Source organism: Geotrypetes seraphini, chromosome 5 (assembly GCF_902459505.1).
Source record: "Geotrypetes seraphini chromosome 5, aGeoSer1.1, whole genome shotgun sequence".
Taxonomy (NCBI): Eukaryota; Metazoa; Chordata; class Amphibia; order Gymnophiona; family Dermophiidae; genus Geotrypetes; species Geotrypetes seraphini.
Window position 1 is genome coordinate 136,196,635 of NC_047088.1, and position 14,963 is coordinate 136,211,597.

The 14,963-nt window shown below is 44.2% G+C and overlaps 1 protein-coding gene across 10 annotated transcripts in view; it reads right to left on the reverse strand.

Moving 5' to 3' along the window:
* The window catches only part of IDH1 (isocitrate dehydrogenase (NADP(+)) 1), a 201,082-nt gene that overhangs the window by 117,818 nt on the left and 68,301 nt on the right, over window positions 1-14,963 (reverse strand). For 9 of the 10 annotated variants that reach the window (XM_033946017.1, XM_033946018.1, XM_033946015.1 and 6 more), the window contains one exon: window positions 8,270-8,561. In XM_033946017.1, the coding sequence (XP_033801908.1) occupies window positions 8,270-8,413 (144 nt within the window). In that variant the 5' untranslated portion in view covers window positions 8,414-8,561. Of the gene's footprint in view, window positions 1-8,269; window positions 8,562-14,963 lie in introns of those variants that run through there. The other variant, XM_033946019.1, reaches the window with a different exon arrangement.

Here is a 14,963-nt window from a genome sequence, read left to right on the forward strand (position 1 = left end):
CCAGACATCCTGTATTCGTGCAAGAGATTTTTGTTCCCGACATGCAATTGAAAAGGGCCCAGCGCCCTCACCCGACACAAGCCAGCCAGATCGGGACCGGCGTGGGAGCCCTGCTCCGCCCCCCCCAATCCAGCCGGAGGACACACAATTGAAAAGGGCCCAGCGCCCCCACCCGACACAAGCCAGCCAGATCGGGACCGGCGTGGGAGCCCTGCTCCACCCTCCCCGATCCAGCCGGAGGACACACAATTGAAAAGGGCCCAGTGCCCTCACCCGACACAAGCCAGCCAGATCGGGACCAGCGTGGGAGCCCTGCTCTGCCCCCCCCCGATCCAGCCGGAGGACACACAATTGAAAAGGGCCCAGCGACAACAAAACCAGCAAACATGAAGCTTTTACTGACCCTGCTGATCTATTTATTAAGCAATAACGTTGGGAATGTTATATCACTCCACCCAAAACTTCACTCCACTCAATACCCGGACACAACCATCAGACACCTAATTTACCTACAGGAAGAAAGAGTAAATCATATTAAAATAATCACAAGTAACACTAGACCTCACCGTACCTTCAAAAAAAGAACAAGGGAATTAAAACCCATCAAAATCACTACACCCATCATACCCATCCCAACTACCACTGTTCCATGCGCTTACCTCAACACTAGATCAGTAAGAAACAAAGCTTTCCTAATCAAAGATTGGATCATCAACAAGAAGTTAGCCTGCCTCTTTCTAACGGAAACATGGCTACTATCTGAAGAGGATCCAATACTAAACGACCTAATACCAAAAAACTATAAAATTCTCATGTTAAACCGTGAAGACAAAAGAGGGGGAGGATTGGCAGTCATCCTCAAGGAAGAACTTGAACTTAAATTAGTAGATTCCAATACAACCAACCAATTAGAAACACTAGCATGCAAAATTAGTAACAAGGATCTAGAAGAATACCTCACCTGCATTCTATTTTATGTCCCGCCAAAATGTTGGTCAAAGGCCAGAGAAGACTTCTACGAATTCATTCTACATAACTCAATCACCCCGCCCTACAATATTATAGTAGGAGACGCAAACCTACACTTAGAGAACGAGGACAATCCTGACACAAAAGATTTCAAAAACTTCCTATCCTCACTCAACTACAATCTCCCTTCATCCACACAAACTCACGAAAAAGGCCATCAGTTAGACTTGGTAGCCATGTCCTCAAAAGAAATTCTAAACCCCACTATTTCTATATCCGACTGTATCTGGCACCACGACATCTGGTCCGATCATTTCACCTACTACTTCAACCTAATCTGGAACCAACCAAAAGAAAAAACTCACCCAAAGATAATAAAAAAAGAACATCTCACAAGGGGACACATAAACCCAGAGGAATACTGGGCGCATTACGAATCGTGCGAGGAGATAAACGAAGGGGATGAATTCTGGGAACAATGGACGAAAATTAGCACATCCATCCTAGACAAAATAGCTCCTAAACGAAACAGAACAAACCACTCAAACAAATATAATAACTGGTTCGACTCTGACCTATTAAAAATGAAACAGTCGGTAAGAAGACTAGAAAGGATCTGGAATAAAACAGGAGAAATATCAGACCGGAATAATTGGAAATCAAACATAAAGGACTACAAACAACTGATAAAAGAAAAAAGAAAAACATTCTACTCATCCAAAATACATACATCCGACACGAGCTCAAAAAGAATCAACACACACGAATTGTTCAACTTGGTTAAAAATTTTTTTGATACCACACGCCACATCCAATCCAAACACGACACAAAACTTCCAACAGCAGATGATCTAGCACATCACTTTAACTCAAAAATTGTGAACCTAAGAAACAACTGCCCAACAAACAACACATATGGAAATCAAATAACCAACATACATGCAAATGAAATACCAGAGGATATGTTCTGGAACTCCTTTCAGGACCTAGAATGGAGCAACTTCATAAAACTCTACAACAAATATACTAAATCAAACTGCACCCTTGATCCCTGTCCCCCCAATATTATGAAAGCAGCGCCATTAGACTTTAAACTAACACTGTGGAATAATATGACCAATAACTTCAAAAACGGAAAATTCCTAATGAAAAACGGTCACATTATAATCACCCCAATTCCAAAAAATCATAAACAATCCCTATCATTAGTAACGCTTTGAAGAAACGAAAAAGCGTTTAATCAAAAACTGAATAAACTATAAACTATAAACTATAAACTAACTATAGACCGGTAGCATCCATTCCATTCTTCGTAAAAATAATGGAAGGTTTAGTACACACCCAATTGATGGACTACCTTGATCAGTTCTCGCTACTACATGAAACCAAGTCTGGCTTCAGACCTCTGTTTAGCATAGAGACGGTGATCGCAGCAACCCTAGAATACTCACGCAACTTACTCAGCAAAGGACATAACGCCTTAATCATGCAATTTGACATGAGCTCGGCCTTTGACCTGGTGGACCACAAAAAATAGCTACAATGTCTAGACGCAATCGGCATCGGAGGTGAAGTACTTGACTGGTTCCGAGGATTCCTCACATCCCGCACCTATCAAGTACGCTTCAACTGCAGCCTCTCTAAAACATGGAGAAACCCATCAGGCGTTCCACAGGGGTCCCCACTATCCCCACTACTCTTCAACGTCTATATATCTTCACTAGGAATGCAGCTGGCCCAACAGGGTATAAAAGTATTCAGCTACGCGGATGACTTCACAATCATTATCCCATTCAATACTTCCCCCTCCGATATCATCCCCACAGCAACACAAGCACTAAACCTGATGGAACAATGGACCTCAGAATTTAAACTGAAATTCAATTCAGATAAAACTAAATTCTTTATAGCCTCGCCACTCTCAAATATCACGACAAAATCATTACGCATAAACAATCTTAACTACCCCATCCAACCAACAATGAAGGTTCTGGGGGTAATACTAGACCAAGGTCTAACTATGAAAGACCATGTGGACTCCCTAGTCAAAAAAGGGTTCTTCACTCTCTGGAAACTTAGGTCCATAAGAGCATACTTCGACGCGTCAGCATTCAGAATACTGGTACAATCCCTAATATTAAGCCACCTTGATTATTGTAACATCACCCACCTGGCAATTTCCCAGAAGCAATTGCAGAGACTACAACTGATACAAAATGCAGCAGTCAGGCTGATTTTCGGGCTGAAGAAGTCCGATCATATAACCCCTTCCTACCGACTCCTACACTGGCTACCAATGGAGGCACGCACGAAGTTCAAGCTGGGATGTCTATGCTTCAAAGTACTATCAGGACTAGCCCCTATATACATAACAGACCTCTTCTCTTACCCAACCAACAGACATGAGAGAAGATTACACCTGAAATTCGTCTCCCCACCAGCCAGAGGATGCAAATATAAGAGATACCATCAACAACTTCTATCCTATCAAGCAGCCTTATGGGGCAAAGACTTAGACAAACTAATTACAAACACAAACAACTATGGAGAATTCAGGAAACACCTGAAAACATACCTGTTCACAAAATACCTAGGCAACGAACAAGGACAATAACCCCCTTCGCAATCACTCCCCAAATCTGTTCTTGTAAACTGTTAACCCCAATCACTAACTTCCAACCCTGTGCAAACCGCAAGGTACTTCACGATCCCACAGTACATAACTGTTGTTATTATCATTAATGCTGTTACTATCAGATGTACATTGCAATATTCTTTGTTGTAAACCGCCTAGAAGTCGCAAGATTGTTGGCGGTATATAAGAATAAAGTTATTATTATTATTACTTTCCACTTATCCACATTGAACCTCATTTGCCATGTCGCTGCCCATTTCTAGAGCTTGATTATGTCACGTTGCAGATCTTCGCAATCCCCCTGTGTCTTCACTACTCTGTATAACTTCGTATCGTACGCAAATTTAATCACCTTGCTTGTCGTACCAATGTCCAGATCGTTTATAAAGATGTTGAAGAGCACGTGTCTAAGCACTGAGCCCTGCGGCACCCCGCTGGCGACGCTCTTCCAGTCCGAGAATTGTCCATTTACCCCCACTCTTTGTTTCCTATGCTCCAGCCAGTTTTTAATCCACGTGAGTATTTGACCCTCGATTCCATGGCTCTCAATTTTCCGAAGTAGTCGTTCATGTGGAACCTTGTTGAACGCCTTCTGAAAATCCAGATAAACAATGTTGACCGGGTCGCCCTTGTCTATCCGCCTGTTTACTCCCTTGAAGAAGTGCAGCAAGTTCGTCAGGCAAGATTTGCCTTTACTGAAATCGTGATGGCTGGTCCTCATCAGATCGTGTCCGTCAAGGTGATCAATGATGCGGTCCTTTATCAGTGCCTCTACCATCTTTCCCGGTATCGAGGTCAGACTCACTGGTCTGTAGTTTCCCAGATCTCCCCTCAACCCTTTCTTGAAGATCGGCGTAACATTTGCCTCCATCCATTCTTCCGGAATCTTTGCCGATTTGATCGACAGATTGGCTGTTAGCTGAAGCAGTTCAGCTATAGTCCCTTTCAGCTCCTTGATGACCTTCGAATGGATGCCATCCAATCCCAGGGATTTATTACTCTTAAGCCTATCGATCTGCCTGAATACCTCTTCTAGACTGACCGTCAACCCTGTCAGTTTCCCGTCTTCATTTCCAGCATATAGCCTGATGGGTTCCGGTATGCTGTGTAGATCTTCTTCGGTAAATACAGACGCAAAAAATGTGTTCAGTTTGTCGGCGATTTCTTTGTCCTCCTTTAGCGCTCCCTTTATTCCACGGTCATCCAACGGCCCCACCGCTTCCCTCAGGGGTTGTTTTCCCTTAATATATCGAAAGAATGGCTTGAAGTTTTTTGCCTCCTTGGCTATTTTTTTCTCGTAGTCTCTTTTGGCCCCTTTTACCGCCTTATGGCACCTGCGTAGATGTTGTTTGTGCTTATTCCAGTTTTCATCCGTTTTTGACCTTTTCCATTCCTTAAACAAAGTTTTCTTTTCTCTGATCGCTTCCTTCATCTCTACAGTGAGCCATGCCGGTTCTTTGTTTCTTTTCCTCTTGGATCCTTTGTTGATACGCGGTATATGTAGATTTTGCGCCTTGGTAACTGTGTCCTTAAAAAGGGACCAAGCTTGCTCTAGTGTTTTTACAATGCTTATCCTTTTCTTAATCTTCTTCACCACCATGAGTCTCATCCCTTCGTAATTCCCTTTTCGGAAGTTCAGCACCATGGCCGTCGTTTTGGACCGATGTTTCCCACCTGCATCCAGGTCGAAGCGTATCATATTGTGATCACTGCTTCCCAGCGTCCCTTCTACTGCTACATGTTGTGCCAGTCCTCGTAGTCCATTTAGAATTAAGTCCAGAATTGCATTTCCTCTCGTATTTTCCTTGACGAGTTGTTCCAGGAAGCAATTGCCTACAGTATCCAGGAATTTGGTCTCCCTAGCACAGCCGGAGGTACCTAGGTTCCAGTCTATCCCTGGATAGTTGAAGTCACCTATGATAACTACGTTGCCTCCCTTGCAGTTGCGCTTAATCTTGTCTGTCATTTCCCAATCAATTTTTTTGGACTGCCCTGGGAGTCAGTAGTAGATGCCAATCTTCGTTTCCAGTCCATTTGTTTCTGGAATTTTTATCCATAGAGACTCTAACTTATCCGTCAGTTGTGGCGTGTTCTCTCCAGCAGATTCAATTTCCTCTTTGATGTATATGGCAATGCCCCTACCTTTTTGAGCCACTCGGTCTCTGTGGTATAGTTTGTATCCTGGTAGCACAGTGTCCCAGACGTTTTCCTCAGTCCATCATGTTTCTGTGATGCCGATGATGTCAACGTTATCTTTTTGTGCCATAGCTTCTAATTCACCCATCTTTTTCCTTACACAATGCGTTCGTGTACATACATTTGAGTTTACGACCCGTTCCTTTCTTGCATTTCCTTCCCTCTTGTGTCCCTTTCAATCTGTCTTACTTGTGATCCGGTGGGCCTTCCCCTATATCTTCCTGTGCGGTATCCTCCGGTGAGTCTTCCCCTCTATCTTCCTGCACGGTATCCTCTGGGTATACTGGTTCCCGAACAATCGACTCTCTTTCTTAGTCGACTGTCAGCTTTCCCCTGCTTCCTAGTTTAAAAACTTCTCAACTTCTCTCTTGATGTTGCTTGCTAGTAGCCTCGTTCCGTCTCTGCTGAGGTGGAGTCCGTCCTTCCTGTATAGCTTGCTCTTCCCCCAGAACGCCGTCCAGTTGCACACAAAGTGGAATCCTCACACCAGCGCCGCATCCACGCGTTAACTGCTTGAAGCTCCATCTGCCTCTTCTCATCAGCCTTAGGTACCAGCAAGATTTCCGAGAATGCTATCAGAAAGACAGACATACAGAAAGAAAGGGGGCATGGAGAGAGAAAGAAAGAAGGGGCAGGGTGAAAGAAAGAAAAAGTTGGGGAAGAGAACGAGGTCTGTAGGAGAGGAAGTATACAAGAGGCTGAAAGAAGGGAAGAAATATTGGATGCACAGTCAGAAGAATAAAGTGCAACCAGAGACTGATGAACTTACCAGATAACAAAGGTAGGAAAAATGATTTTATTTTCAATTTAGTAATCAAAATGTGTCTGTTTTGAGAATTTATATTTGCCGTCTATATTTTGCACTATGGCCCCCTTTTACCAAACTGCAATAGCGATTTTTAGCGCAGGGAGCCTATGAGCATCGAGAACAGTGTAGCAGCTCCCTGCGCTAAAAACTGCTATTGCGGTTTAGTAAAAAAGGAGGGGGCATATTTGTCTATTTTTGTATAGTTGTTACTGAGGTGACATTGCATAAAGTCATCTGCCTTGACCTCTTTGAAAACCCGCGGAATATAAATGATAATTAACATTTTCTCTGTGCACAGTGTGCTTTGTGTTTTTTAAAAATTTATTGTTGGTAGATCATTTTGACTTGGCCACGAAGGTAAGGGGGAGGAAGAGGAGTTGCTGAAAGACATCTAGTAATCCTTGCAGGCCTGACTGTGCAGGGAATTATTTTTCTAAAATAATGTTTTGTTATGCGACTGGCATTATTTAGACTTTAATTTCTATGCATGAATAGAATGAAAATGATATAAAATTGCTTGCTTGTTTTTATGTGCGTGTGTTGAAGGGAAGTGGAGAGAGAGTAGGCTGAGGACGCTAAAGGGAAATGGGGAAGAGAGAGTGGGGAGAAGACGCTGATTTATAAATTGACAATTGTACAGAATATTGTTTCTTTTTATACTTTAATATAAGTACGGTAGTTCAGTATAAAACTATTCAAGGCTTGTGTGGATAGGATCAGATCGTTTGCGGGGACGGGGATTGCTGATCTTAGACAAATAATGGCAGATTTCTTTAAAGCTCTCTAAAAATAAAAAAGGTGGGGAGGAAGAGAGCAGAAAATGTTAAAGTTGTTTGGGGAGGGGGAAGGGACTCCTTCAAGAATCTTCTCAAATGAAGACAACAAATCACTTCAAACAGCCCCTTGCTCAACTGGCTTCAGTTCAACTGTGCAAGGAGACCTTTATCATCAAAAGCTGCAAGATATAACTTATCACCATCTGCGAGACAAAGAAATATTATGGCACTCAGGCTGCAGAGTGTCCTTATAGGGCAGGGATCATAAACATGTTCTCTTTCTCCATCTGCTGGTTGGCAAACATAATCCACAGGATAAGAAAACTAGAAATTTAACTACTGTCAGACATGACCACAACTGCTGTGCCATACGGTTGATTTTTTTGTGGACTAGGAGCCTCAATGCAAAGAGATTTCTCATGCTCAACACATATCTGATTTATTTATTTATTATTTTATTTTTAATAATTTACATTCCGAATATCCTACAATTCTATGCAGATTACAAATTATTCAGGTATTCAAGCATTATTCCCTAACTGTTCCGGCGGGCTCCCACTCTAGCTAATGTACCTGATATCTGTATCTGATAAACAGCATCAGGAAAGTACAAAATAGTTTTAAGTAGCTAATGCTTTTTGCTCAGACATATCTCACAGGACATGAAGTGCTGAGTATAGTTGTGTCATACCTTTAGAACCAAAGTCGAGGTAAACAGAGTATGTATAAAGTTTTACAAAGACTCAGTACTTACACAGTATAGCCTTGATACTGGATTAGTTCTTTATTGTGATTTTAGGGAAGGGTTTTGGATTTAGGTATACAGTAGAGTTCGCCTTATTTTAGTAAAAGTAAATCCGTGCAGGAGTTAACAGAATAACTCACCTGGTCTCCATATGCATGACGCCCAATTATGATAGGCTTGATCCAGCCAGACACCAGCCGGGGAATATTCTTGCAGATAATGGCCTCTCTGAAGACAGTGCCTCCCAGGATGTTTCTGATGGTTCCATTTGGAGATTTCCACATCTGTTTCAATTTAAACTCCTCCACTCTTTTTTCATCAGGGGTGATGGTAGCACATTTGATACCCACATTGTACTTTTTTATAGCTTCTGCAGCTTCAATGGTAACCTTGTCATTGGTGGCATCTCGATTCTCAATGCCCAAATCATAGCTTCAAATTTAAAAAAAAAAAGGGCAAGAAATGCTTAAGCACTCAAACTTGGTATGACAAGATTTGAAATAAAATAAAATCATTAGGAACCTTTGTTTTCAGTTTCAACTATTTTCAAGATAAACAGTGGATAAAAATATATAGCATCTGAATGAATACAGGAAAACCAAAAAGTCTTTAATAAAAATAAACAAAGGCAACTGTATAAATTTCCAATGTAGCACAAAACTAATATGGGCAAGGAGGACCCGACATGGTCTGTATTTTGGCACCATGCCTTCCTTAGGAGTCATATACTTGAGGTTCTCAGGCACCAGGCGTTACCAGCCTTCCGCCTCCCATTCGACTACCTCTGCCAAAAAAGCACAACGCCAGGCCAAGGGAGGTCTCTCCGCATATCGGGGGCAGACTCTCAGTGTTCCTACAGGCCTGGGTGCGCATCTCATCCAACCAGTGGGTTCTGCATATATTTTTTCCACCCACAGAATGCTCTGATCAGTGGGTCGGAGATTCATTCTTGAAGACTATGCTAATCAAACTACCTTTTAAGGGTCAATTGCTCTTTCGTAAATGACTAAATCAGTGTCCTGCACACTAAACCCAGTGCTGCAGCCGGAAGGCATCCGATAGTGCGCAGACGTCAATGCGATGATGTCATGTGCATGTGTGACATCATCACATTGACATCCACGCATGTGCAGAGGCCTTCTGGTAGCAACCCTGAACCTGTCACTTTGCCGGTGGCGGATCCTGGAGGAGGGGCATCAATGGCGCCGGCTGACTGTTTACAGAACGTGCCTCTCACAGCGAAAGGCACGTTCTGTAGACAGTCAACTGGCACCGGCTCACCTTGAATCTGCCGCTTTGCGATACACTGAGCTAGATGATCTTATAGCCAGTGTGCAAAACCAAAAGCTGAAGTCTTTACCTGACAGCAGACCAAGGGCCCCTAGGGGGTCAGGTCGAGCTAATTTTCGTGGCTCTTGGCGCTTTTGCCAGTACTCAGATGGTCTTTTGGTCCAGAGTTCATTTCAAAGTTCAAGAAAGACATTTGGGAGAACTAAGTATCCCCAGTCCTCCAGATCTTGCTCCACAACACCCCCCATGAAACAGTTCTGACGCTAAGTCAGGAGCTGTACCTCTAAGGATAGGAGGGAGGGTTGTCAGTTTACTGGGACACATGGACAAAGATCACATCGGACTGCTGGGCATTAGAAATTTTTCAGAATGTGTACAAAGTTGAGTTTTTTTGACCCTTAAAGCAGGGAAGCCAGAGAACGCGGTCTGAGCCTGAGTGACAGTAAAGAGGCTACTAGATCTAGTAGCTATAGAAGCCGTCCTGAACAAAGAATCGGGCTCTAGCAGATACTCCATATACTTCATTGTACTCAAATGAGACTCGGAAGACTGGAAACCAATGCTGGATCTGAAATCGGTCAATGTGGCTCTCAAGATACCATGTTTCTGCATGGAAACAGTAAGATCAATTATTGCCTTTATGGCGCCAGGAGAATTTCTTGCCTCGCTGGCCTTAAAAACATAAAAATTGCCATACTGGGACAGATTGAAGGCCCAGCAAGCCCAATATCCTGTTTTCAACAGTGACCAACACAGGTCCCAAGTACCTAGCTAGATCCCAAGTAGTAAAACAGATTTTATGCTGCTTATCCTAGGAATAAGCAGTGGATTGCCCTAAGCCATCTCAATAATGGCCTATGGTCTGGAACGCTTTGGTCTGAGCCTTAGTACCCTCTTTAGGAATCTGGCTACATTTGGATAAGAAGTAAGGGAAGCTTTGCATCCATGGGCTCTGAAACACGACAGGCCTGCCACTTGGACACTGAGACACACCACTGTGAGGACTTTGTTGAGACTAAGCTAAACTAAAGCTTAACTTTATATATTGGGTCATCAACCTAAGAAGGCTCGACTCGGTTTACAACAATTAGATAAAAACTAAAGAAAATTTACAATGATTAAATAAAAACTAAAAAAAAGTAATAGCAAAGGTTTCAAAGAAATTAGTTTTCAAAATGTTTGGCAAAAAGAAAGTTTTTAGAAATTTACGGAAAGATTGGAAAGAACTGGGACTACTCGGAATTAAGAGGAGTTCATTTTATAGTTGAGAAAGTTTAAAAGCCAGAGATTAACTGAAGATCTTAACTCCTTTAATTCCTTTACTAGAAGGAAGGGAGAGTTTGAATCGTTGGATGCCTCTTGCAAAGGAAAATCCAACGATATAAAATTTTGAAAGAGATGCAAGCACACTTGAATTTAATTCTAAGATGGGGAAACTTCCGGCGGAAGCATGGGGCTGTGAGCAGGGCGATCTCGCAGCTCCTATATGCCCGCTAAAGATCAGCATATTGAGCAGTGAATTTGCCCCTGCCTTTGGCGCTTTCGAGTGGGGAAGCGTGAACAGGTCCTGCTGCAGGCTTTTTTGCGGTTTGCAGGGGGATGGCCGCTAGGATAACGAAGCCGGACCGCGAGAGGAGGAAGCAGCCAGAGTCCAAGATGGCGACGCACGTGGCACCCGCCTCACCTGAAACTCCCAATTCCCTCTGGGTTGCCGAGGTCACTGCCGAGGTACAGGCTGCATTGGAGGGCACCCTGGGCGACAAGCTGCAAATAATCCTTGACAAGCTTGACACCCTGGATCAGCGGTTTGTAGCGCTGACTTCTGAGGACCGGGACACGCAGCAGAGGGTCAGTTCTGCGGAGGACGCGGTGCAGCGGCTCACTCAGGAACAGGCAGGGCACTCCTCCTCTCTGGCGGCACTTAAGGCTAAGGTTGAGGACCTTGAAAACCGGTCCCGCCGAAATAACCTTCGGCTGGTGGGCTTGCCTGAATCTCTGGTGGAAGCTGATCTGGGAGACTTCCTGGAAAAGTGGCTGATGGAGTCCTTGGCTCTCCCGCAGAAATTGTGTCCGCTATTCATCATATGGCCACATCGGCTGGGGCAGCGAAGAGATGGAGTGAATCGCCCGAGGGTGGTTATTTGCCGCCTTCTCAATTATCGTCACAAGATGGAGGTGCTGCGGGCACTGCGCCAGGGGAAGAAGCTACGCTACAACAACAAATCGGTCCTCTGTTTCCAGGACTACTCTGCGGAGGTCTCCCAGGCTCATTGCAAGTTTTCTCCCCTTTGTTCCAGCCTCGTCCGTTGCAGTGTTCCCTTCTCTCTCCAGTACCCTGCACGGCTGAGGGTGATGCATGCGGATCTGGCACATCATTTTGATTCGCCCGAGGATGCCCAGCGGTTCGTTGAGGAAAAGTTCCCAGAGGGTGCTCTGTGATCTCGCGGAGGTCTCTGCTTGCTGCCTTGACTATTGCTGGGGGCTTGCACCTGGTGCCTGTGACTTTGAAAGCCTTGGAGGGTTTCTATCTGGAGCGCTGGCTTCCTTGAGTGGCTTGTATCCCTTGACTTTGGCATTTCGGTGGACCCTCTGAGAGTGGATTTTAGTGCCTTTTTCCTTCCCTCCTCTTGTTGTTTTCATCTGTTATGTGGGAGAAGGGAGTAGTTGTGTGCTTCTTGGTAATGTCTGTGAAGGGGGGGCGCACGTATGGCATGGTGGGGGAAGCTGTGGGATATGCTTGTTGTGTGCCTGAGTATGAAAGGATGTCTGAGTTTGGAGCAGGGGTCTTTTTGGTCTGGCTGGTCCTTTGGGAGAGTGTATGGCTGTTGCATGGTTGGTGTGTTTCGGGACTGTATGTTCGGAATTGAGGTTTGGAGGCCTTCCTTGCTTTGCGGCCTTGGCTGTTTCACCTTTGTTTGAGGCCTATGATTTCTTGGCTCTCTTCTATCCCCTGGTCTTGAGGGTATTGAGGGTGTGCGATTTGGGCTTGGGGCGCTCCGTGGGGAGTCTGTAGCGGGCGTACCCTGCTTTCTGCAAGTGGCGCCTTTTGGGGTATGGTATGGGGCATGGTTTGGGTTGGAAAGGGGGTGGGGGGGCAAGGGGGAGTTGGATGGGGGGAGTGGGGCAGGTTCGGTGAGGCTTTGTTGGAGGGAGGGGTTTTCCTTGGTTTCGACAGGTGGGCGGTAGGAGCTTTTCTGGATTTTGGCTGAGGCTTGAGGGGTGGAGGTTGGGACACTCCTCTGGCCGGGTACTATGGGGATATTTTGTATCATTATTTTCCCTTTTTTTGGTTTTCCCTGGAACATAACCTGATTTCTTGGAACGTGGGGGGGATTCACTCTCCTATTAAGAGATATAAAATTTTACAATTGTTGAATCATAGTTTCTATAGTTCCATAGTTTCATAGCTTCTATAGTTTTTCTGCAGGAGCCCCGGTTATCCTCTGCGGAGCATGCTAAGCTTTGGTGAACACTTGGAGGCCCCAGCTCTGGGAGGGAAGGGCGGAGTGGTGACTCTCTTTTGCAAAGGCCTTCATCTGCAAATTCATAGGGTTCTTCGGGATCCTGAGGGGCGATATGTTATTGCCTCTGTTTCTCTTAACAATAAGCCCTTGCTCTTCTGTAATATCTATGCTCCTAATAACCCCTCTGCCAAGTTTTTTCGGAAGTTGCGTAATCTCTTGTTGCAATTTGGGATTCTCGGGAGGGGACTTTAATGAGGTCCCTGATCTGCGGCTGGATCGTTCTTCTTCTGCGGGTTGGGAGGCACTTAAGGCTTATACTGGGGCCCTGCTTTTGGCCTCTTCTTTGGACCTACTGGACGTTTGGAGGGTTTTGCACCTGGTGGAGCGGGACTATTCTCATCTTTCTAGGGATCATGGGATGCTCTCTCGAATTGATCTTCTTCTCATTTCCCAGGATTTGCTTCCGGCAGTTCAGGAGGCGATACTTGGCCCTACTGAAATTTCGGATCATGCTTGGGTGGGTCTGCGCTGGCTTTGGGGGCCCTCCAGGGGGGGTGGTACCCAGTGGAAATTCCTTTGTCATTTGTATCGGAACATCAGATTTCATAATTTTTTATTGGCCAAGTGGGGGGATTTTAAACATGCTAGAGAGGATCCAGTCCTGTACTGGAAGACCGCGAAGGCTGTTTTACGTGGAGAAATCATGGCGCTTATGGCTTTTGAGGCAAAAACACATCACCGGGCCATTTTACATTACATTACATTAGTGATTTCTATTCCGCTTGTGCCTTGCGGTTCTAAGCGGATTACAAGTTAGAGGACTGGACATTTCCAGTAGCATTGCAGTACATGTAATCAAGAGTGTGTCCAGTTACAATTGTTAGTCTGGACTTTTCCAGGAGAAATTGATAGCAGGTAGTAGATAGTGATAGGTTGTTTAGACGAATAGAGATAATACTGTCCGGATTCAGGGTGTTGCTGGTGGTGGTGATGGGGTGGTCGTGAGAGCATTTTCTAATACTTTTGTGAGGTTATGATGATGGGAAGTGTTTTTTGAAGAGATGAGTTTTGATTTCTTTTCGGAATACTTTAATGTCTATAGATTTGGTCAGTAGATTGGTGATGGTAGTATCGATCTTTGCTGCCTGTGTCGCTAAAAGGCTGTCGTATAGTTTCTTTCGTCGTGTTCCTTTGAGAGGGGGGTGAATGAATAGGCTCTGAGTTCTCCTTAGTCTGTGTGAGAGGTTACGGTGTAGTCTGTTGTTTAGGTAGCTGGGGGCTGTTCCATGTATTACTTTGTATAGAAGACAGTAGAATTTGAACTGGGATCTTGCTTTTATTGGTAGCCAGTGTGAGTCTAGGTATGCTTTGGTGATGTGGTCATATTTGCCGAGTGAGTAGATGATTCTGAGGGCTGTGTTCTGAACTGTCTGTAATTGTTTTATCATGTAGTTTGGGCATGATAGGTATAGGCTGTTACAGTAATCTACAATACTTAGTACTAGGGATTGTACTAATATCTTGTATTGATCTTTGTTGAAGAATTTTCTTATTTTTCTTAGGTTACGTATTGTGAAGAAAGCTCTTTGGATGATTTTGTGGATTTGAGACTGCATTGTGCAGTTTCTGTCTAGTTGTATTCCCAGGATCTTGAGTGTACTTTGCATTGGGTACTTGATTGTATTTAATTCTAGTTCTGTGAGAGATGGTTTTTTTTCCTTCTCTAGTAGTAGGAATTTAGTTTTTTCCGAGTTCAGTTTTAGTTTATGACTTGACATCCATTTTTCTACCGTTTCCATTATTATTTTCAGGTGGTTTGTGGATAATGGGTCTTGAATATTAAAGGGGAGGAGGATAGTTATGTCATCCGCGTAGCTGAATGATACTGTGTTTAGGGCGTCTAGGGTTATGCCTAGGGATGCTATGAAGAGGTTAAATAATATGGGTGATAATGGTGATCCTTGTGGTACTCCACATGGGTTTGACCATGGGTCGGATATGTGCTCTTTTGATTTGACTTTGTATGTTCGTGTTTTGAGGAAGCTTCGGAACCATTTGTGAACATTACCTGAGATTCCTA